Below are 20,563 nucleotides of genomic sequence, written 5' to 3'. Positions count from 1 at the left end.
CTTGATCCTTGTGGGGCCCTTCCATCTCAGGAGATTCTTGACTCTACGTACAAGGCATATGTGTGCATTTCTCCACCTCCACATTTGAAGACAATTCATTTTATTACGTCTCGGTAAATAAACTTGCTTCTTTCATAAGGCAGTACTCTGCTGACGGGGCTGTGCCCATTCAGAAATTCCTCTTTACAACCTCAGGCACCGCTTTTCTGTTGATGCAAATCCCACGTCAGAGGCATCGTGCAGCAGCTCTGCAGCCCCGCTGTGGGCACAGGGAAGTGCTCCAGTTGTACAAACCACAGCTCACAGCATGCCTGGCCAGGCACGGGAAAAGTACAGGGGGTTGTAAACGCCAAGCTGATGAAATCTGCGTGAGCTGTTAAATGTTCAAACAGCAAAACCCATTTTAGCTTTTTATTTTCTTCAGAATGGCTCTGGAGAGCACCTCCGAGGTGTGTCCCAGTTCCTGAGAGCAGACGGCTGAGGGGGAGGAGGAGGGAGAAGCACGGCTCTTATGCAGGTAAGGGCTTGAATGCCATCGGTGACGCCAGCAGAAATCCCTGGGATGCAGCGACGGAGAGGGAGGTGGGAACCTCTGGAATTAGCTTCTTGGGATGCTGCTGCTGTCTGCACACATTGACGCTGCTGTAGAGCCACATGGGTTGTGAGGATCACATAAAACCAGGTGTTTGCAAGCAGCACAGAAACACGGGTCACCGTCATCGAGGTTCCGAGCAAACACCACGCAGGGGATGAAGGAGGCAGTTCACACGGCTCAAAGAATGGTGAAAGAAATTACTTTCAGGCTTTGCAACAGTTTCAGAAAGGTGAAAATGAATCTGCGCCTCGCCCCAGCCGTGTGCTGTGAGCCGACACCTTTAACGATGTGCTTTTACTCCTGCCGTAGTTGCAGCTGAGGCCCCTCCACAGCCCCCTGTGCGTGAATCCTGCGCTCAGGTCCGCGTGGGAGAGCAGTTGACACCTTAGAGGAATGAAACAGCTCTGCTGGGATTGCTGGCAGGGGAGGGAGCCTTGTGCTTTTACAGGCGTTGTAAATTTGATGATGGCCCTGGCCAGAAGTGAGAAGAGGATCCCTGCCTTGTTTCCAATGGCAGCTTTCACCTCATGGCCATTAACCCTCCTTCCACCCTCAGCACGTTCTGCAGGAGCCCCTGCGTGCTCCTCATGCAGTGCTTGGAGGCTGACGAAAACCGAGCCCTCAATGCACAGGTGAGTCTGTCCCGGGACACGGGTGAGTGGGAAATGCTGAACTTCCCCTGTTGAGGGGAGGACAAGGCACCCAGGCAGAAGAATCCCTTCTGTTGTTATAGATGTGTTTAGTCTGGCCCCACATCAAGGCATTCCTGTAGAGACCTCCATCCCTAGAAGTGCCCGAGGCCAGGTTGGATGGGGCTTGGAGCAACCTGGCACAGTAGAAGGTGTCCCTGCCTGTGGCAGAAGGTTGGAATGAGATTTTAAAGTTTCTTCCCACCCAAACCATTCTGTGATTCTATTAAAATAGTATTTTCTGTGCTATCACTAAGGCTTGGATCACAGCAAGGTCCTGTGTGCTGACAAAATGGCATTGGAACTACCTGAAAATCAAAGGAAACAATCCCAGAGTGACAAGGAACCTGGAAAAAAACAGAGAGAGAGATACAGAATTTGACCATAAAGTAAAACTTTAATTCTTATAAAGCCCTCAATGAGACACAGGAAGAGCAAATATTTGTTCTGCTGCTGACCTTCTCAGGCAAATAGCACGGGAGGCCCTGTGGGGCTGGAGGCATCGTGCTGCTGGGAAGTGAGAAATCACCAAAAGCCAGAGGGGGCTGTCGAGAACCAGCTGATTACTCAGGGGAGTCAAATTCCAACGCAGTGAGAAGCCCTTACCTGGATGAATGTGCCCAAATAACAGATATATATTTTTGCCATTACTTCTTTGCTGCTGAAGAGAAAGGAATTAATTTCCAGTGTATGTCTAGAGTCAAAATTCAAACATATTTTCAGCATATCTATAATTTTCTGCATGTAATTGGTCCTGCCGTCTCAGCTAGAGAATAGTTTTTAGTATTTTGATCTGAAAAATGATCTTCTAAAAGTTTTTGATAGAATTTGCCATTCTATCACACTAAGAAGCTGATTTTGGTGATGTCTGTACCTCCAAGGGCACAGCACTGCTGCCACAACAGGGAAAGGTGCTCGCCTGAGCTGGGCACATGGCACAGGCACAGAATCACAGAATGGTTTGGGTTGGGAAGGACCTTGGAGAACATCTCATTCCACCCCCCTGCCATGGGCAGGGACACCTTCCACCGGACCAAGTGACACCAAGCCCTGTCCAACCTGGCCTTGGACACTGCCAGGGACAGCATATCCAATCAGCCACTTATTTTCAGCTCCAAGAAGTGATTTTTTTTGCTCCTACCTGGAATGCGTGGCTTGGCAGCTGACACCAGCCAGCAAAGCAGTGGTGGCTCTGCTCTCTGCCCAGCCTGGAGGTTAGGGCAGGTTTAAGATACAGAGGAAAAGACTACCGAGATGAGCTACAGAATTAACACCTGGCTGACGGGTTAACAGGGGGTGGGCATGTTACTCATAGCTCCAGGTCTCTTCCTCACAGCCCTCCTCTTCCCGAGAACACCCCTTCCCTGAGCCAGTGTCTTTATTGGGGCAGCTGATCACCCCGGTAATGATGCCATTTGTGACTAATCTTCCCGGATTAAAAATGAACTGTAGCTGCTGCGGCTTCCACCTTTGCCGCATAGCAACGAGAGCAGAAAGTCAATTAATTACCTTCTCGCTGGAATCCGGGGGCCCTTTCGTCCTCGGCTCAGCCGAGTGTGTAATGGAAAAGGGATCGAGGCAGGCTGCAGCTGGCCAGCTGGGAATTGCATGACAAAGTGAAAGATGAGCTCTGGGAAAAAGAGGAGAGGGAGGGTGCTGGGGGGAAACCCTCATCCTACAGGTTCATTTAAAAAAAGTAAGATGCTAGTGATTACACAATTATTGACTTATTTCCCTGCTTTCAGCCCTGCTGATGGTTCTGCAGACACCCCGTCTTGTTGCAGGGCACCACCTGAGCTCCTGGAGACATGGGATTATCTGCTCTGACCTCCTCCCTGCTTCAGAACTGGTCTTTCAAGAAGTTTATTTGGGTAATAGTCGCTTTTCAGCTGCTGTTTCCTTGGGTAATGGTCCCTTTTGGTTTGTTGCAGCCTCTCACATTGCCCCAGAGTTTCCACCCAGCAGCTGTTTGGTTGCTCTGAGAGCTGTTTTTGAGTGTGACTGTTTCACTGCTCTTTCTGGTGGCTTTCTGTGGTGAAGGTTAATGGGAAAATCATTCTAAAGATTGAATTTCCTTGGAAAGATTTGACGGATGGGTACAAACAAACTGAGAAGCCATGGGTGGTGATCTGAACAGATACGGGGTTTGACTCAGCAGGAGAACATGCTGCTTTTAGCAGCCTCTGTGGAGACAGGGGCTTGTAAGGTCACTCTCAACCTTCCCAGATAGAGCTCAGTACCCTGTTCTGAGGGAAACTGCAAAAGTGAAGGAAGATAAGGACTATTTTAATGTCCATTTATCAGATCTGACAGCTTCAGAGCCCTCAGTAATTATCTGTTAATGAGAGCAAATAAATGTTACCTCTGGCCCCTCTAGTTCAGCGGTGTCACTCAGGTCACCTCGCAGGGGCTGGGAGGGGGGACATCAGGATTGACACTCCCTGGGACAGGAAAGAAGGGACAGTAGAAGGGAGGAGCATGGATTGGGAAGTGCAGAAGCCTCCAGCATGGCCAGTGGTGGATCCATGGGGTGAGGAGGGGCTCCATGTGCAGGGCTCTGTTGCAGCGACAGCAAGGTAATAGAGGGAACGTCAGGTGCCCAGAAAGGAATCCTGGTCTGTAGAAAGAATCAAACCTAGAGAGACCAAGGAATGTGAGACCCTCTACTTTAACTTTCGCTCTGGACACTTCTGTCCTATTATCAGTTGGGATGTGAGCTGAACCGGGCTCCAGTGATTTATCTACAGTGACAGAGCTACAGTGCCTGAAATGGAACAAGGAAGCTTAATCTCTGCTTTTCTGCACAAGTTGGAAATTTGGAATCCCAGGTTTCCCTTTCCCCGTCAGGGGTTTGCACCACATAGAGAAGTTTTTGGCAAAACCAAGTGTCCAGTTTAACAGCAGAAGACCTTTGATGTGACAGGGAGGATGTCAGCTCCTCAGGGAAAAACTGAGAGTGCTGTGCCCAGTTTGGTGAGTTCAATGACATTTTCAAGCCTTAGGAAACAAGTCTTGAGGATCTTCTACCCAGTGCAACCACTACATGTGTATTTAATAGCTAGGATGAGTTGTTTTAGTACTGGAAGGTCTATCCTGAATCACAGTCCTGCTGTGGGACAGCACAGCCCTCTCCTTTCCCAGCCTTGCAGTCTCCTCTCACTCAGCTTTCTAACGTGGAGAAGTAGTAACTTTAAGTCTCACTGTTAATTTACCTCATCTGCAGTTTACATGTGTGCAGGGGGAGGTAATCACAGAGCTGCCTTCCCTGCTGTTCTCTTCCTGAGGTTTCACACTCTCCAAATTTCTTTTTGTCATAAATCAAATTAACTAAATTGCTTAAGAAGTACTGTTCTATTAAAAGCAGATAGTGTTGTGATGCCAAAAGGTTTATTAGGAGAACTGTATTTTTAATAGTAATACTTCGAGATTACTGACTGCTAAGTCAGAGTTTCAAAGTTTAAAGACTGCTTAAAACTCCTGTGAAATAAATATTTTGGTAGGTATTTACAGAGGCCTACAGCAAGGTACAAATGGATGAAAACATATAAATGTGGCTAAAATATTGGTTATTTTATTTGCTGAAGATCCTTGGATCCCCACACAAAGCTGTAGAGGTGCCTGAAGTCTTGGTAGTCCTGAGTGGGTTTGGGAAGCTCCTGAGGCATAAAGAGTGAGCCCAGCTGGTGCATCCATGGACTCCTTCACAGGATGCAGCGACGCACTTCATGAACCAGCTTGTCCCCTTTATTAGGAGCTGTTCCAGGAGGAAAGTGGTGTGGGAGAACAGCAAAAAAAAAGCAAGGCTCCCCCGTGTTTGAGTTTCCTTCCTGATGGAAAAGCAGCAGCAGGGGAGGGTAAAGTCCCCTCCATATCCTGCTGTGTGTCCCAAAAGAATGCACCACGCTGGGCTGGGCTCCTGGAGTGCTCAGGGGCGAGGTGGTGCTGGTACCATGAGCACCTCTGAGCCTCGGGCAGCCACCCTGTGCTGCTGCTCTCTGCTCACTGCAAGGATGGAGGCAGTGGGCAGAAATGCTGCTTGAGTGCCCAGAAGGTACTTATTTGCGAATATTTTTAAATCCCATTTGCCCTCCTCTCTTAATTTGAAGGCTTAAGCTAAATTCATGGAAAGGCACAGAATCTGTCCCTGTAATACCCATGAAGCAGAGACCCTCAGGTTCCTGGCAGCCGCAGAGCAGACCCTGGTGAGAACCACCCTGCCTGCACCTTGCCCAGTCCTGCACCCAATTCTGCCTGTTATGGAGCAGAGCATCCCACCAGGAAGTGACCAAAATCCCCACAGGAGGTTTGCTGCAGTGGTAACAGGTGAAATTTCTATTTTGCTGAGAGATTTGCTGTGTGTCAGTGGGAGCTGCACAGCTGTGCACTGTTCTGCTGCGTCACCAAAAATACATCCTCTGCTGCAGCTGTGATTTCCAGCTCATGGTCTGTTGCCTCCTTATTGTCTCCTGGCAAGGGATAATTTCAGTCCTGCCCTAGTACCTGTTCTCTTTCTGTACATTATCCTAGATGAAAGAAAGAAGGCCCCTCTGCGAAGATCTGGTGTTCTGCCTGTGGGGTTGATGCTGAGGCTCCCGGGGCTGGCTGGACTCTTCTGGTGCCTCTGGACAAGGAACTGGCTGCTTGCCTGCTTGTGAGGACAATAAATATTACCCTGTCCCAGCTTTGCTAGTCTGAAACACTGACAGGAAAGCTTTTCAGGTCAGAGTATTTGAGAAACTCTATAGAAATGCTACATTTAGGCTGTAATTACTGAGTGCTGTCCCCGTGACTGGCTCTGGAGTCACCACGGAGGAGCTGCCAGCACTGTCAGGTATCGAGGGTTATTATGGGCACCCCTGCAACAGCAGACTAAGAAAATGTGATGAGCTGGTCTCTCTGAGACATGTAAAAAACAAGCAGGTATTGCTTGTGTTGGACACAGGTGACTGGAGCTCCTTGCACCCTCTCAGTGCAGGACCAGGAGGGCTGGGTCTGCCCCGTGCCAAGTCCCCCTCTCGCCACAGAGAGCTGGGCACTCACACCCTCCCTGTGCTACAGTGAGTTTTCCCAGCACTGTGCATTGCACTGCTCACACTGGCATTGTGGGATAAAAGGGAATGATGTGTGTGGAGCCTCCCTGCAAAAAGAGGTTTTTTCTCTTTTTTTTTTTTTTTTTTGCCTTTCTTTGCTAAAAGCAGGACTCTGCCCGCACTGCAGAGCAGGGGCAGCCAAGGCGAGTGCAGAATCCAGTCCTCGTCCACAAGCACCAGCATCCCCTCAGCTGGCAGTGGGCATTCAGGGGACTCAGTGGCAGCAGCACGAGGTGAGGTTTTCTGTCTCATCCTCTCCAGCCGCACAGGAAGTGTTGCTGTGGGCTGAGTTCTCCTTCCCTTTCGATCAAGCTGTGACGTACCTCGCTTTGCCCTTTGGCTTTCCTTAGGTCACAGCAGCAGCTTCACGTGGTGTTTTTCTGGGCTCAGGTTTTGATTGTATCCTTTACCTGGAGTTTATTTTTGCTCTCTAGAAAAAAGACCCGACTAATTGATGATACCTGCACTCAGAAGCTGCACATCCAAATCCTGCTGTGGGAAACAGCCCCCTCCACATGTGAGACTCCACAAACTGGTGTGGGAGTCAGGTCCAGAGACCCAAGTGCAATTTTGCCAGTAGCTCCAGTCCCTGGCTTAGGTGAACCTGGTTTCTGTCACTCCAAAACACTGAGAGAGGTCCTGTTAAAGGAAGATACACAAACCTGTGCCTACTGCCTTCCCTTGTTAGCCTTGCCTGAGGTGTCAGGAATATCACAAAGCAGGGGCTGGAGTTTCCCAAAGAGCTCCTCTTGGCTTTTGGGTAGAGCTGGAAGAAGTTTGCAGGAGATGTGAGTAACTGTGTGTTGCTGACCTGCTTTTATCAGAAATGAACACATAAAGGAAGAAGGAAAACGGACAGGTGGGGGATGGAACAGGCTGAGATTGAGCCCTCCTGACAAGAAACACCCCAAAGGCAGGCTGGCTGCCGGCCAGCCCTCTGCTCTGAGAGGCTCTTCCCACAGCACACACAGATTAAATACAATTAAGAAAAAACAGTATTAAAAGAATAAGAACAAAATATAGATTATATAAAAACTCTCCAGTACTGGGGCATCATCTGGCCACAGGGAGAAATTTCCTGTACAGACCAGTCACTGTTTGTTACAGCCTCTACAACTGCAGCAGAAGAGCTTTTTATTTGAAAGTTGATACTAAAAAGCTTGGCAACAATGAAGTGTGCACCTTCCTTTCCTAGTCCACAGTCATTTCCTGTGAAATACAAGGGCAAGTACATATATGAATATTTAATTTGACAGTGATGAAGCTTTATATATTAAGTCAGTGAAAATGCTGTTAAAGCTCATGGGAGCAATACTACTTGTGTAGTGAGTTGGGAATTTGGTACCCAGTGGCTACCATTTAATTTTGACATGAAGCATAAAGACAAACATTATTCCAACCTATTGAAAGTGTTTTTGGGAATGTGTTGTGCTCAAATTGCAAATTAATTTTTAGTTTATAGGTGATAATGGTTTATCAAGGCTTTTCCCCAGGGGAAGCAGAAATCACAGCAATTCTTGTACAAATTGTATCCCAAATTACAGATCAGAAGTTATTTATTTTGCAAATAGTGAGGTTAAATCAAGAAGCCTTTTTTTTTCTACATATAGTAAAATTTTCTTATCATAATACACATTAATCTAAAATTATGATATTCCCAGTCCTTTATATGTGTGGTCTTTTTTTTATAAGTCTTTAATTTAGGCAGCCATTTTCTGTTCAGTAAAAAAAATGAAATAAAGAGGGGACATCCACTGCGGGCTTTCTCCTGGAGACTTTGCCTTTGGATTTCGCTCTGTTATGGTTATTTTACTGCAGAGTATCTGTCAGTGTGGCTGCAGCTGTCTTTGTCTTGAGCACTGTCCTGTGGATCCAGCCCCAACAGCCAGAGCACAAACCCAGCAGCAGCTTCTTTGATTCTACATCCAGAGTTTTCACTTTGTACTTTCACTCACAGCTGCTGACGAGCTCTAAACACGACCAGGAGGGAGAACCCAAAGCTTGGGGCATTCCAGCACCCTGTGCTGCAGCCCACAGCCCTCCCTCCCCTCCAAAACCCACTCACTCTGCACCACGTCCTGACAGCAATGCCTTTTCCTTCCCTAACAGCCCAAATTTCCCAGGGCTATTAACTAGGTCACAGGAGCTGGTCCCAATCCAGCAGTTTATCTAATTGCCTTTTTATAGTATATCATGCAACTCTTCATTATCCTGTCAGAGTTTCCCAGCACGGTGCTGGAGCGGGGATGAGGAGGCCGAGCTGGGATGAAGGGCAGTGCTGTGCAGCCTCTTGTGCCTGTGCATTGCTGGTGCTGCTGGGGTGGCATCGGCCTGGCCATAAACGCGGGAGCTGCTTTTGGCAACGGCTGGAGGAAGGTGGAATAACTCCCAACTCCTGGGATCACCTCCCTGGGTGGACATGGACGTGTCCAGAGGGGTGGCTGCTGCTCCAAGAGTGCCTGCTGACCTGCATGAAGTTTGCTCCTCGGGCAGATGTGACCATGGAATTTTCTTGGCTGGTTGGGCAGAAGGTGCCCCTCAGCCTTCCTGTCTCTGCAGCCTGGCATCTGTGCTGGAGGTGCCCTGCAGCAGGTTAGAAAGGTGTGGGGAAATATTGTGGCATTGGCCAGGAGGCTGAGCAGGAATCAGGGGGTTGCATGCCTGCATTTGGACACCCACGTTTTTCCCCGAGTGTTACAGGGGAGGATGAGGGTGAACATTCAGGATTTGCACATCTCCTTTTTTCATATGGTCACAATTTGCAGTCTGGTGTGTTTGTAGCAGTTCACAGTCCCCCAAGGCCCTTGAAAATCAAATCCTTTGGGGGCTTGGAGCCTGACTGAGCAGTGAACTAGGAGTGATGCCCATCCTGCTCCCAAATAACTGCACCTTCGTGCAAGCAGCACCTTCTATGCCGCCCAGCAACCTGCAGAGGGGCTGGTGGTGAGGGATTTAGAGAGACAGCACATCCAGGATTGGCCTTCCTGGCTTGCTTTAAGTGATTTTTGACCACAAATAGCTTTTTCCCTTCCGTTTATTAATCAGAAGACCCAGCCACAACCCTCACGAGCCTGCTCTGCAGAGATAAGGCAGAGTCGCTCCTCCGGCTTGGACGTGCCAGGGGAGGATGGTGGGGTCTGGACGAGCTGCTCCCCGCAGGAGCAGAGCTGCACACCCCTAGGGCTGCTCGGGGGGGTACAGGAGAGCCTCAGCCCGCCCCGGGGAGCGGCTGCAGAGAAAGAAGATAGTGCCAGAGCCCCCCGGGGTCAGCGCTGGCAGAGGGGAGGCTGCCGCTCGTTCGCGGGCTCGCTCTCGCCTTTTAGCTTCGGCTGAAACGATTTGCAGCTCAAACGCCCCCCTGAGAGCCGCTAACCTTTGGATAAGGTCTGGCACCGTTATCCTGCTTGGGTTAATTGGGAGTTAGGGAGAGCCCAGGAGTGTCGCGGCTGCCTCCATCCGTCCGTCCGTCCGTCCGTCCGTCCGTCCATCCAGCCGCCCCTCCAGCCTTCCCCGGCGCGCTGCGGGCAGCGATGGGGAGAGAAGCAGAGGTAAATGCCCCGACCCTCCTCTCCATCTCTCCGGGTTTTCCTCTCTTGCTCTCCCTCTTTCTGTGTCCCGTAGCCCTTCCCTCCGCCCCTGTTCCTATTTTTGTGCTTTCTCCCCGATTTCAGCCGCCGGTATTAGTTCGGGGGGAGGGGAAGGGAGGAAAAGTCTTTTTTTTCCAGCCGCTGCTGCAGAAAATCTTTTTCTCCCTCTCCTGGAAACGGGGCAGGAGCGAGCCGGCGTCCCGGAGGCAGAGGGACCCGGGTGGGTGTTCCCAGCCGGGCAGGGGGTGGCGGGGGAGGTTCCGAGGTGCGCCCCGCCAGTGGGGACAGGGGAGGCGGGTGCGGGCTCAGCTCTCGGCTTTAAAACCGGGGGGGCAGAGCGGCACCCCCAGCTCCTGTATCCCTCGGAGCCCCCAGACCCTGACCCCTCAGCATCCTCTGCTTCCCCGCGCGTCCTCGCACCCCTCACAGTTTCCCACTCACCTCGGGGTCCCACGAGGCTCGGCAGCCCCCCCGGCGCTCTGTGGGCTCTCGGCTTGAGGGGTCCCCCGGGCAAGAAACGGGCACGGCCCCGTACAGCAGGGGGAAAAGCGACCCCTGACCCCCGGGCATCCCCGGCCGGCGGAACGGCCCGAGCCCGCCGAGCGGACGGAGGGTGCCACGGCTCTCGCAAGGCAGCCCCTGCCCCGGGGCATTCTCTGCGCACCGGCCCCGCCATCCTGGGCTTATTTTCAAGCTCCCTGTGACTTTTTGGTTTTTTTTTTCTTTTCTTGGTTAGAGTTTTTTTTATTGGTTGGTTTTCTGTCGGTTTGTTTTTTTTGTTCCGGTTTTGTTTGTTTGTTTTGTTTGTTGGGGCTTTTTAATATTATTATTTATTTCGGTTAGGGATTTTTTTTTTTTCTCTAAGCGCTATCTCCCGAGCCCGACCCATCCGTGACATTGTGGATGCTCAACGAAGAGCCGAAAGCCCGCTTCCTCCACCCTTGGCGTGATCATAGAAAGGCTTGGGTTGGAAGGGACCTTAAAGGTCAGCTGGGTGGCTCCCAGTGGAGCCCCCTCCATCCCCCGGCATCGAGGGCTGCTGGCTGGGGTGCGGCGCGATGCCCGGTGGGACCATTTTGGGTCTCCCAGCCGACGTTCGGGGGTGCCGGGGCAGGGGCGGGGATGTGTCAGGGCTATTTGAGGAAATAATCACGCACCAGACAGAGGTTTGGATGCATTTTCGTTCCTTCTTCCCTGATGCCCCCTGCAGCCTCCAGAAACAGAGCTCCTTCACGTCTTCCTTCATAACGAACTCGTCTTAGGATGAATAAAAATTAATGTTAATAAAAAGAAAAAGGAATCGTTGGACGAGTCCCTCAAGGAGTCCGTCGTAGCAGTGGTTTTCCCGGGCTGTGAAGAGGCGAGACGGCGGCTGCGGCAGCCGAGGGCAGCGGGGACGGCCCGAGCTTTTCACTTTCGCCCGCTAAATCCCAGCCCTTAGACGCTGCTAAACCCGAGGCGAAGCCGTGCCCCGCTCGGTTTTCTCGACCTATTTGTGCACTGACATGTAATAATTCCCACGCAAAGCCAAGGATGCGCTACGCTCAGTCGCCATTCTCCTCTGCTGCCATCAAACCCGCTATTTTTGGGGGGCCGGCTGTAGCAGCAGCTCCCCATCCCTCCGCCGGGAGCAGCGGCCGAGAGACTCCTTAGGGCTACAGCTCTCACCGGGGATATTTTAGGTTTTTTCTGGTTTTTTGCGCCCTTCAACCTTTTTGCACCCAATTTGCTTTTGGATTGTGACTGGGAAAAAAATTTAAAAGGTGTTTAAGGAGGTCATTTAAGGTTTTTTTCCTAGGAATCGGGTTTTTTTCCCCATCTCTGTTCGGTACCGGATCCCACCTGCAACCGCAGCCTGAGCGCTCTCTCCCTGCTCCCTCAACAACGATATTAGGAAATAATTTAGTGGTGGCTTTTCCTCCCATCTGTAGTAAAATAATGTTCTTCTTTTGCCTTCCAAAATAGCAAAGGTAACAGAAATTCCTCCCCCCACGCGCCTTTTAAAGAACATATAGATATAATTTTTTTGTTTTGTTTTTGTTTTAACAACGATTCAAAGGCTCTCCCGCCGCAGAGGGGACGTGCTTTCCCACACACCTCCCGCAAATGCCATCGCTCCCACTGCCACTCTCCACTTGTCTGTGCCACAGCACAGGACCGGCATTTCCCGTTGCCGTTGTTGGCTGTGTTGGCCGCTCACCTCGGAAAAAATTAAAATAAATTAAAAATCGTAAGGCTTTTGACTTACAAACGAACATAAGCGCTTGCACGGAAGCGGAAAATATCGGTACTTTGTTTAAAGAAAGGAGAACCTCAGAATTGGCTGGTGGGGACCGAGAGCTCTGCACGGAGCATCTCCCTGGTGCCGGTGCCCCCCGCGGCCGGGCGGTACCGGTGCGGTGCCGATGCGATGCCACCCGGATGCGGGCCCCGACCGGGAGCTGGGCCCCTTGTCCCGCCGGTTTTGGAGCTCCCTGATCCCGGGAATCGTTAAAGAGAGCTGAGCCTTCGCTCCTTGTGCGCGGGTGGCCACGCTCTGCTGAGTCCCCTGGGCAGGGGCCGCTGCCCAGGCCGCCCCCCGCCTCCAAAGGAGCCGCGCGTTTCGGGGGGCAGAGAAAAGAAAAAGAAGGGGGTGCGAGGAGGAAAATCCCGTTCAGAACCTGTCGAAAGCTGCCTGTCCACCTCCTCAGCAGGGCTCTTTTGTTTCTCCGTGGGGAAGGGGCTGGCGGCCGGAGGCCTGCGGGCGAGTGCGGGGCAGGTGAGGGGCAGGGCGGGCAGCGCAGGGGATGCGGAGCCGGGTGCGGGGGCGGGGGGGGGGTCCCGGGCTGCGGCGCTGCTGGCGGGGCCCGGCGGGCGTGGGTGGGGCGGGGGGGGAGTGCGGGGGGCTGGGCTTGGCCGGGGAGGCTGGTACCTCCCCCAGAAATGCAGCAATTCTCTCCCCTCTCCTCTTCTCTCCGCGAGGTGGGCGCACTGCGATGGAGACGCGGCGCGCTCTGCCAGGGGCTTGCGCTGCCCGTCTGGTGACATCCGCCGGCTGCTGACAGCCCCCATCCCGCCCGATTCGCCCTCCGATCCCGCCGCGGGGCTCGGCGGAGCGGCGCGGAGCAGCGCGGAGCGGGCGGCGGGGCGTGCGGGCCCGCTCCCCCCGCAGCGGTGTCATGCCCCTGGGCATCCCGGCCGGGAGCCGCCCGCACTGCGCCGGCACGAGGAGGTAGCGGCTCGGAGCAGATCCCCGCAGCCGCCCCTCGCCGGGCGACCAAGTCCCGTCCACCGCCCCGCCGCCCGCCCGCCCCGTCGGGTCTCTGCATCCCCGAGGGTCCGCGAGCAGCGGAGTCACCAGAGCCGCCGCCATGGCCACCCTCCTCCGCAGCAAGCTCTCCAACGTGGCCACCTCGGTGTCGCACAAATCCCAGGCCAAGATGAGCGGCATGTTCGCCAGGATGGGCTTCCAGGCGGCCACCGACGAGGAGGCGGTGGGCTTCGCCCACTGCGACGACCTGGACATGGAGCATCGGCAAGGGCTGCAGATGGACATCCTCAAGTCCGAGGGCAGCGAGGAGGGCGGGGAGCCGCCCCTGGAGGGGGACATCCACTACCAGCGGGACGGCACAGGGCCCCTGCCGCCCTCCGGCTCCAAGGAGGCCTGCTCCGAGCTCTCGGGGCAGGGCAAGCCCAAGATCACGGCATGGGAGGCGGGATGGAACGTCACCAACGCCATCCAGGTACGGCCGCCGCCGCGCCGCCACGGCCGAGGGCCGCCGGACAGCGCTCCCTGATCCCGGTCCTCTTACATGCTCTGTGTCTTGGCCAGCAGCCGTGAGCTGATTGCAAACCTGCTTCGGGGAAAAGGGGGAAAAGAGAATAAAAGGGGGGGAAAAAGAAATAAAGATAGGTGAAAGATAGAGGAGAATAATAGGGAGAAAGGAAAAGGTAAATAGATTTTAAAAAAGGAGATTAAAACTCCCCAGGCCGGCTTTCTGCTTTTCCCCCCACCCCCGACCAGGGCACAGCGCCAGGGAGGGGCCCCAGCCCTGTGACACTGCAGCTTCTGCGGGGCGGGGGCTGGCCAGTGACCCCATCAGGCTGCCCCCAGCAGGGTCAGGGAGCAAGGAGGGACAGGGGCCCCGCGCGTGACTGGGCTGCTGGTGGGGCTGCACTGGAGTGGGCCAAGTGTGGCCCCACTGGATGTCCCCAGCTACGGAGGTCTTGGCACACCGAGAGGGGCTGGGGACAGAGACAGTAGAGACTGGGGCAAAGCCCGGGCGCCAAAACCTTGCTGGCCTGCTCCGGGCGCTCGGGGGTGCGATGATGCGGGTGTGACTGCGCGGGTGTGACTGAGGGGGCTGCACGTCACAGGGACACGGGGCTGCGTCACCGCGGGGCCGCGACTGCATGGCGTGACTGTGTGACCGCCTGCGTGGGTGTGATGGTGCGCGGACGAGACACAGAGCACGCACATGACCGCCGTGCTGCAGCTGCGTGTGCTCAGCCTGGGCCCCTCCAAGACCCAGCAACACGGTTTCTATTTTGTCTCTTTCTAGGGAATGTTTGTTCTGGGCCTGCCCTATGCCATCCTTCATGGTGGATACCTAGGACTCTTTTTAATAATTTTTGCTGCAGTGGTTTGCTGCTACACTGGGAAAATTCTTATTGCCTGTCTTTACGAAGAGAATGAGGATGGGGAGATAGTCAGGGTGAGAGACTCCTACGTGGACATCGCGAACGCGTGCTGCGCGCCCCGCTTCCCCACCCTCGGGGGCAGAATTGTGAATGTGGCTCAGATCATTGAACTGGTCATGACCTGCATCCTCTATGTGGTGGTCAGTGGGAACCTGATGTACAACAGCTTCCCCAACCTGCCCGTCTCCCAGAAGTCGTGGTCCATCATTGCCACGGCAGTGCTCCTGCCTTGTGCGTTCTTGAAGAACCTCAAGGCAGTCTCCAAGTTCAGCTTGCTCTGCACCTTAGCCCACTTCGTCATCAACATCCTGGTGATCGCCTACTGCCTCTCCAGGGCGCGCGACTGGGCCTGGGACAAAGTCAAGTTTTACATTGATGTCAAGAAGTTTCCCATCTCCATTGGCATCATTGTCTTCAGCTACACCTCCCAGATCTTTCTGCCTTCCTTGGAGGGGAACATGCAGAACCCCAAGGAGTTTCATTGCATGATGAACTGGACTCACATAGCAGCTTGCATCCTTAAGGGACTCTTTGCCTTGGTCGCCTACCTGACCTGGGCTGATGAGACCAAGGAGGTCATTACAGACAACTTGCCATCCACCATTAGGGCAGTAGTCAATATTTTCTTGGTGGCCAAAGCCTTGCTCTCATACCCCTTGCCGTTCTTTGCAGCTGTAGAAGTCCTGGAGCGGTCCCTTTTCCAAGATGGAAACAGGGCTTTCTTCCCCAACTGCTACGGGGGTGACGGGCGGCTCAAATCCTGGGGACTCACCCTCAGATGTGCCCTGGTAGTTTTCACCCTGCTCATGGCTATTTATGTCCCCCATTTTGCCCTCTTGATGGGTCTTACTGGGAGCCTCACAGGCGCAGGGCTCTGTTTCCTGCTCCCCAGTCTCTTCCACCTCAAACTCTTGTGGAGGAAGCTCTTGTGGCATCACGTCTTCTTTGACGTTGCCATTTTCGTTATAGGTGGTATCTGCAGCATCTCTGGGCTCATCCACTCTTTAGAAGGCCTCATAGAGGCTTTCAGAACCAATGCTGAAGACTAAGGAGGGGCCGGAGTCGGGTGCAGGAAGAGAATCACACTGAACATCCACATAGCCAAATAATTCTGCATCCTTTAATGGAAAGAATCATTATTTTCGTTACGTGCATCCAACAAATTCTATGTCATAGAATCTGCAAATTAAGGAAAACAAGAAGAGATGAAAGTGCTCTCCCTGATGTCTTTTTAAATAAGCTCAGATTTAAATCTATTTTTTTGTTATTTAGATTTTTTTGAAGGAAATTATCTGGTGCCCCGTCCCTATCTCCTCACTCGTTGCCTGAAGCTTGGCCCCCCCACAAACGGCCTGTTGGGAAACAGTCGCAGTTTTCAACACTCCTCACAGATATGCAATTCAGTGTTTCAGGAGCTGAAACACAGGTGCCGATCCCATGGGATTGGGTCGCTGCGCTCACAGACGGAAGCAAACCCGCCTTTAAAGGAGCAGGGACCTTTGTTTTAACACTTTGAGAGATGGATGTAGATGAGACCCAGATTGTACGACCAGCCCAACAAGCCCAAGCAGCAGCTGACAACCAGTGATGCTGCTTTCCTGCAATGTTTACACCGTAGTCACACAGATGTCAGGACTGCTTGATTCTTTCATCCGAATCCGCACCGAGGAACGGCGCTTCCCATCGAATACAAATGTGTTGCCTCTGGTTGAAATCGCAGCCCTGGAGTCCACTTCTTTGTGACTTATGTTTCGTTTCGTTTTAACAATCGTTATTTCTAAATTATGAAAAGCTAAAAAAAAAAAAATATATATATATGGTTGGATTTGATGTCGTTCAGGATTACAGGAACAAAACTACGACACAATTCATTCTGTGCAATCTACCAGATCCGTGGAGCTGTTTCCAATGTACGTGTGGTGTCATTGTGGTAAATAAGATGAAAAATGTATATCAGAAAAAAAAAATCTATCTTTAACATATAATGTGGTACATAAATATATCGAACAATAAAGAGAAAACATAGATGATGAGGCTGGCCTGGTTCGTGGGGGGCCGCGGAGAAGCAGGGCAGGGGCAGGAGGTTCATCCTCTCCCTGTCGGGGCTACAGCACATCCTCGGGTTAAAGCGAGGCAGTGCTGGGTTGCCATTGAAGGTGGCATTAAGCTGTTTGCGAGAGGTAGGACACGTTTTTTTGGGAAGAGGTCGTCTTACGTCTGGGGGTGGTGGGGCTGCTTTCACCCCCTCCTCACAGTTTTGCTTTCCCCCGTAGTGCTCAGACTCCAGGGATGGAGGGAGTTTGCAGATGCACCCCGAGGTTTTTGTTCTTGTGAAGGAGGGGAAAAAAACCCGTTACAAACAAATAAAAGGGGAGAAAAAACCGAAAAAAAGTGCTGGATGTACCCCTGGCTTGATCCAAACTCATCAAATCCTGCCCACGGCTGTGGAGCACCGCGCTGATCCCCGCTGCAGGCAAAGCCGCCACCGCGGGGAAAATCAGCCCCACACTCCACTCCTGTGACAGAAACCACCTCGATTTACACCATTTTAAAAGCCACAACGACTAATTGTCCACCCGCTGCCGCTACACAGCGAGGATGAGGATGGGGGTACCCACCGGCAGCACTCTCGCAGCACAGGCACGGCTGAGATCCCCGTGGGGGTCTTATTTTTGCCCCCAAATCGCGTCGAGCCCCGGTAGGGCCGGGATGTCCCTCCATGTCCCCCGTCCGGTCCGGCGCTAGCGGGCAGCTCCGCAATGCGGTACCGGGGGCGGGAGGGGGGTGTTGGCACAAGCTGGGAAAGGGGCTGCGAGCGGGAGCGGGGGATGTCCCTGCCCGGAGAAAAACGCATTTCGGGCGGCTCTCCGAGCAGCCTCCGAAAGGAAAGCACAGGGGAGCTGTGGGGTCTATTCCATGTGGAGACAGGGCGGTGTGGCGCCGGGGGTGGATGAGTGTGGGGGGCATCGTGGTGGGGCGCCTGCGCCCCCGGATTAGCCACGCTTCCCTCCACGCGGGCGCCCTTTCCTGGGGACATCCAGCGCTGTCCTATCCCGTTCTCAAGCTCATCCCCATCATCTCCATGCTCACCCCTACATGCATCATATTCATCCTCATCACCCCTGCTCCCACCCCGATGCAGGTTACCCGCGATTGCCGCCCTGCCGCAGGCACCGACAGCCCGATCCGACCCCCCGCCCCGTGCGCTCCCCGCCCGCAGCCGGTCCGGAGCCGGCCCGGAGGCGCAGCGCCCTCGCCCGACGGCGCTCCCGGCCCGGAGCCACGGCATCCACAGCCGGGAGATGGGATGTGCCCGGCCCGGAGCCACGGCATGCACAGCCGGGAGATGGGATGTGCCCGGCCCGGAGCCACGGCATCCACAGCCGGGAGATGGGATGTGCCCGGCCCGGAGCCACGGTATGCACAGCTGGGAGATGGGATGTGCCCAGCCCAGAGCCACCGCGTCCATCCGCCCGGGATGAGGGGAGCCAGCCCGGCCTGGGAGCTTCACTTCAGGGGTGCTCACTGCTCTTGCTTCTGCCCTGAACTCTCTGTCCCCGCTCTGTTTTCTCCTCAGGGCGATGATAAGGGGCCAGTGTGGGAGGAGATCCAGCCCGTCTCCCTGCCCTGAGCAGGGTTGAGATAACCCCTCGGATCCTGGGAATGAGAGCTGAGGCTCCCCGGCAGGTTAACACACTGCTCTGCACATCTGTGGTTTGCATCGGCTTTGCACAAGATGGTTTCAGGGTGGTTTTGTCTCTCTGTTCCTCACCAGGGAAGCAAACGGACCCATGCCATGCCATGCCATGCCATGCTGCAGCAGCACGGCAACTGGCTCTCCTCTCCTGTGGGCTTGTGTCTGGATATGGGATGCTCACAGACTAACCTGTCCTGGTCTTTGTGCTTTACAGGGGCCAAAACTTCTCTGGTTCAGGGTACATGATGATGGAGACCCTTTTATGAAGCTTTAATTTTGCAGAGGTTTTAAACCTAATTCAGCACTTTTTTTCCCCCTCTGTTTTGCAAGCAGAAGTGGCTCCTGCTGTAATTGGGGCTGTAAGGTTTGTCCCCTTTTTGTGACAGTGAGGGGAAAGTCAGGGATCCTCGCTCCTATCCCTCAGGGTGAAGAACAGAGAAGCATGAGCAGAGGGTGCCCTCAGCCCCTGCAAGGACACCTCAAATCCCGGAGCCCCCCAAGCTCCTGCATCCAGGGAGATGCCTCTGGCTGGAGGAGCTCCGCGAGGCATTCGTGCCTCCCGCTGCCGGCTGGCAGCAGCCGGCGGTGCTGCTCCCGGGGACGACAGGGCATCTCAGCGTCTGGCTCGCTGCGCTGCAGATTTCAGCTGTGGCGAAGCCAGCGATTACCCAGAGAGCCCCAAAGGGCTTTGTCTCGCTGTCAGCTCTGCTCAGGCGCTTCCCTGCGTGTTCCTGCCGGGAGCCGGCGCTCGCTGGCGGCTGACGTGCGACCAGCTTGCGAAACGAGCCGGCTCTGCAAGCCGGGCGATAAGCGGAGCCTTTGTCCTCTAAACTTGTCCGTGGCTGGAGCGAACGCAGATGTCGGTGCAACACTTGTGCCTTGGGCTTGGAACACGGGCAGCCCCTCCAGCCCGTCGCAGCAGACATTTTTATGCTGTGCTGGTGCCGGTGAAAGTCTTCGTGAGCCCAGCGCTGCGGGACATGTGCAGCCCTTACAGCAAGGGATGCAGCGGAGTGAGGAAAATAACCCCCAAAATAGCAGCAGGTTTAACTTGAACAAAGCAGAGATCTCCTGAACAGCCAGCGCAATGGCAAAGTCTGATCTGTGCTCCAAATGGCTTTTGTCTGCAGCTTCGTAGCTTCTGGTCATGTGCTGCAACAATCCTCTAAACCTTCTCACTCTGAAAACCAGACAAACAAAGGCCCTCTCTGCACTACCAGGGAATGGATTTATTTCTCTCTCTGTCCGTACAGTTCCTCAAACACAATGGGGACCTCTATTTGGGCTCGTTTCCTGAGACATGAGGGTAATACCAAATCTCTGTTGCCCTCATGCACCCACACAGTCGTGCCACCCAACAGGACCATTGGTGGGAGCTGGAGTGAGGTGAGGGCTGAGCCCAGTCCTCCCTGTGGGCAGAGGGCAGGTGTGGCTCTGCCTTCTCCCCACACACAGGGAGCCAGAGTCCTTGGCTGTGGTGGCAGCTGGAAATCTCGGCCTCATGCTCCGTATCACATATTCCAGGCTATTTTAGAAAACGCCTATTTTGACAGTGGCACCAATGTTCTCCATCAACTGTTTCTGTACATCTTTGGAGTTTGTGTTTCAGGTGAGGAGCTGGAGGCTCCACCAGTGACCCCACCAATGCACTCATCTGTCAGACCCTCATTTGGGCCCCCACATAGGGATGTGTGACCACTGGTGCTGGGCTTCTGCAGAGGGCAAGGAAGAGGAATGCAGCAAATTGGGGAGGGCATGGAGGCAGTAGATTTTGGCTCTAAGAGTGCTCCTCTGGGCTCAGTTCTGATGTGCCCATGGGGCTTGATCTTCTTGGCTGCTCAGGTGGGTGTTCCTGCATGTTAGTGACCCAGGATGGGGAGTGTGGAGCGAAGGGGGGGCACACAGGAGGCAGAAGGGAGGTTGTAGGACTGTCACACCTGTACAGATCAAGCATGTAAAAGTCCCTGGATTTCTTGCCCCTCAGTGCTGCCAGAGGACAAGGCTCCCCCTCACCCAGCTCCTTCCTGTCTGGCAAGGTCTGTGGGTTGCTGGAGGATTGGCAAGAGGTCATGTCCACAGCCGGGAGGTCTTGCTGGCGTTTGGGAGGTGACCCATGCTTCACTACCTCTGCTGGGACCTGGCATGTGACCCGGCACAGCCTCCGGCAAACAGAGCACTTTGTTCTGACCCTTTGCACTTCCCTGCCAGCGAGCTGCCCTCTAATC

The 20,563-nt window shown here is 53.8% G+C and overlaps 1 protein-coding gene and 2 long non-coding RNA genes across 5 annotated transcripts; 2 read left to right on the top strand and 1 right to left on the bottom strand.

Annotated features, from left to right (window-relative positions):
• Positions 1 to 276: 276 nt before the first annotated feature.
• LOC125334776 lies at positions 277 to 8,147 on the top strand. 2 transcript variants are annotated; one of them, XR_007207229.1, is made up of 3 exons: positions 277 to 1,227; positions 3,030 to 3,155; positions 5,812 to 8,147. It is a non-coding gene; the product is annotated as an uncharacterized LOC125334776 (long non-coding RNA). The 2 variants fall into 2 exon arrangements; XR_007207228.1 differs by having other exon boundaries at positions 3,030 to 8,147.
• Positions 8,148 to 9,392: 1,245 nt separating this feature from the next.
• Positions 9,393 to 12,743, bottom strand: LOC125334775. 2 transcript variants are annotated; one of them, XR_007207227.1, is made up of 3 exons: positions 12,059 to 12,743; positions 11,119 to 11,218; positions 9,393 to 9,892 (listed from the first exon to the last, which is right to left on the bottom strand). It is a non-coding gene; the product is annotated as an uncharacterized LOC125334775 (long non-coding RNA). The 2 variants fall into 2 exon arrangements; XR_007207226.1 differs by having other exon boundaries at positions 11,119 to 12,743.
• Positions 9,837 to 16,671, top strand: SLC32A1 (solute carrier family 32 member 1). The gene is made up of 3 exons (XM_048321937.1): positions 9,837 to 9,922; positions 12,923 to 13,683; positions 14,503 to 16,671. The coding sequence occupies exons 2-3, from the start codon at positions 13,312 to 13,314 to the stop codon at positions 15,688 to 15,690; spliced, it is 1,560 nt and encodes a 519-aa protein (XP_048177894.1). The 5' UTR covers positions 9,837 to 9,922; positions 12,923 to 13,311; the 3' UTR covers positions 15,691 to 16,671.
• Positions 16,672 to 20,563: the final 3,892 nt, after the last annotated feature.

The sequence above is a fragment of the Corvus hawaiiensis genome, chromosome 17 (assembly GCF_020740725.1).
Source record: "Corvus hawaiiensis isolate bCorHaw1 chromosome 17, bCorHaw1.pri.cur, whole genome shotgun sequence".
Taxonomy (NCBI): domain Eukaryota; kingdom Metazoa; phylum Chordata; class Aves; order Passeriformes; family Corvidae; genus Corvus; species Corvus hawaiiensis.
The sequence above is the reverse complement of the archived record's forward strand: the minus strand, read 5'-3'. Positions and strand labels throughout refer to the sequence as shown.

Coding starts and splice junctions, on each gene's coding strand:
- SLC32A1 (XM_048321937.1), top strand. CDS start 13,312: ATGGCCACCCTCCTCCGCAGCAAGCTCTCCAACGTGGCCACCTCGGTG. Junction 13,684..14,502: donor ACGTCACCAACGCCATCCAG/GTACGGCCGCCG, acceptor GTCTCTTTCTAG/GGAATGTTTGTTCTGGGCCT.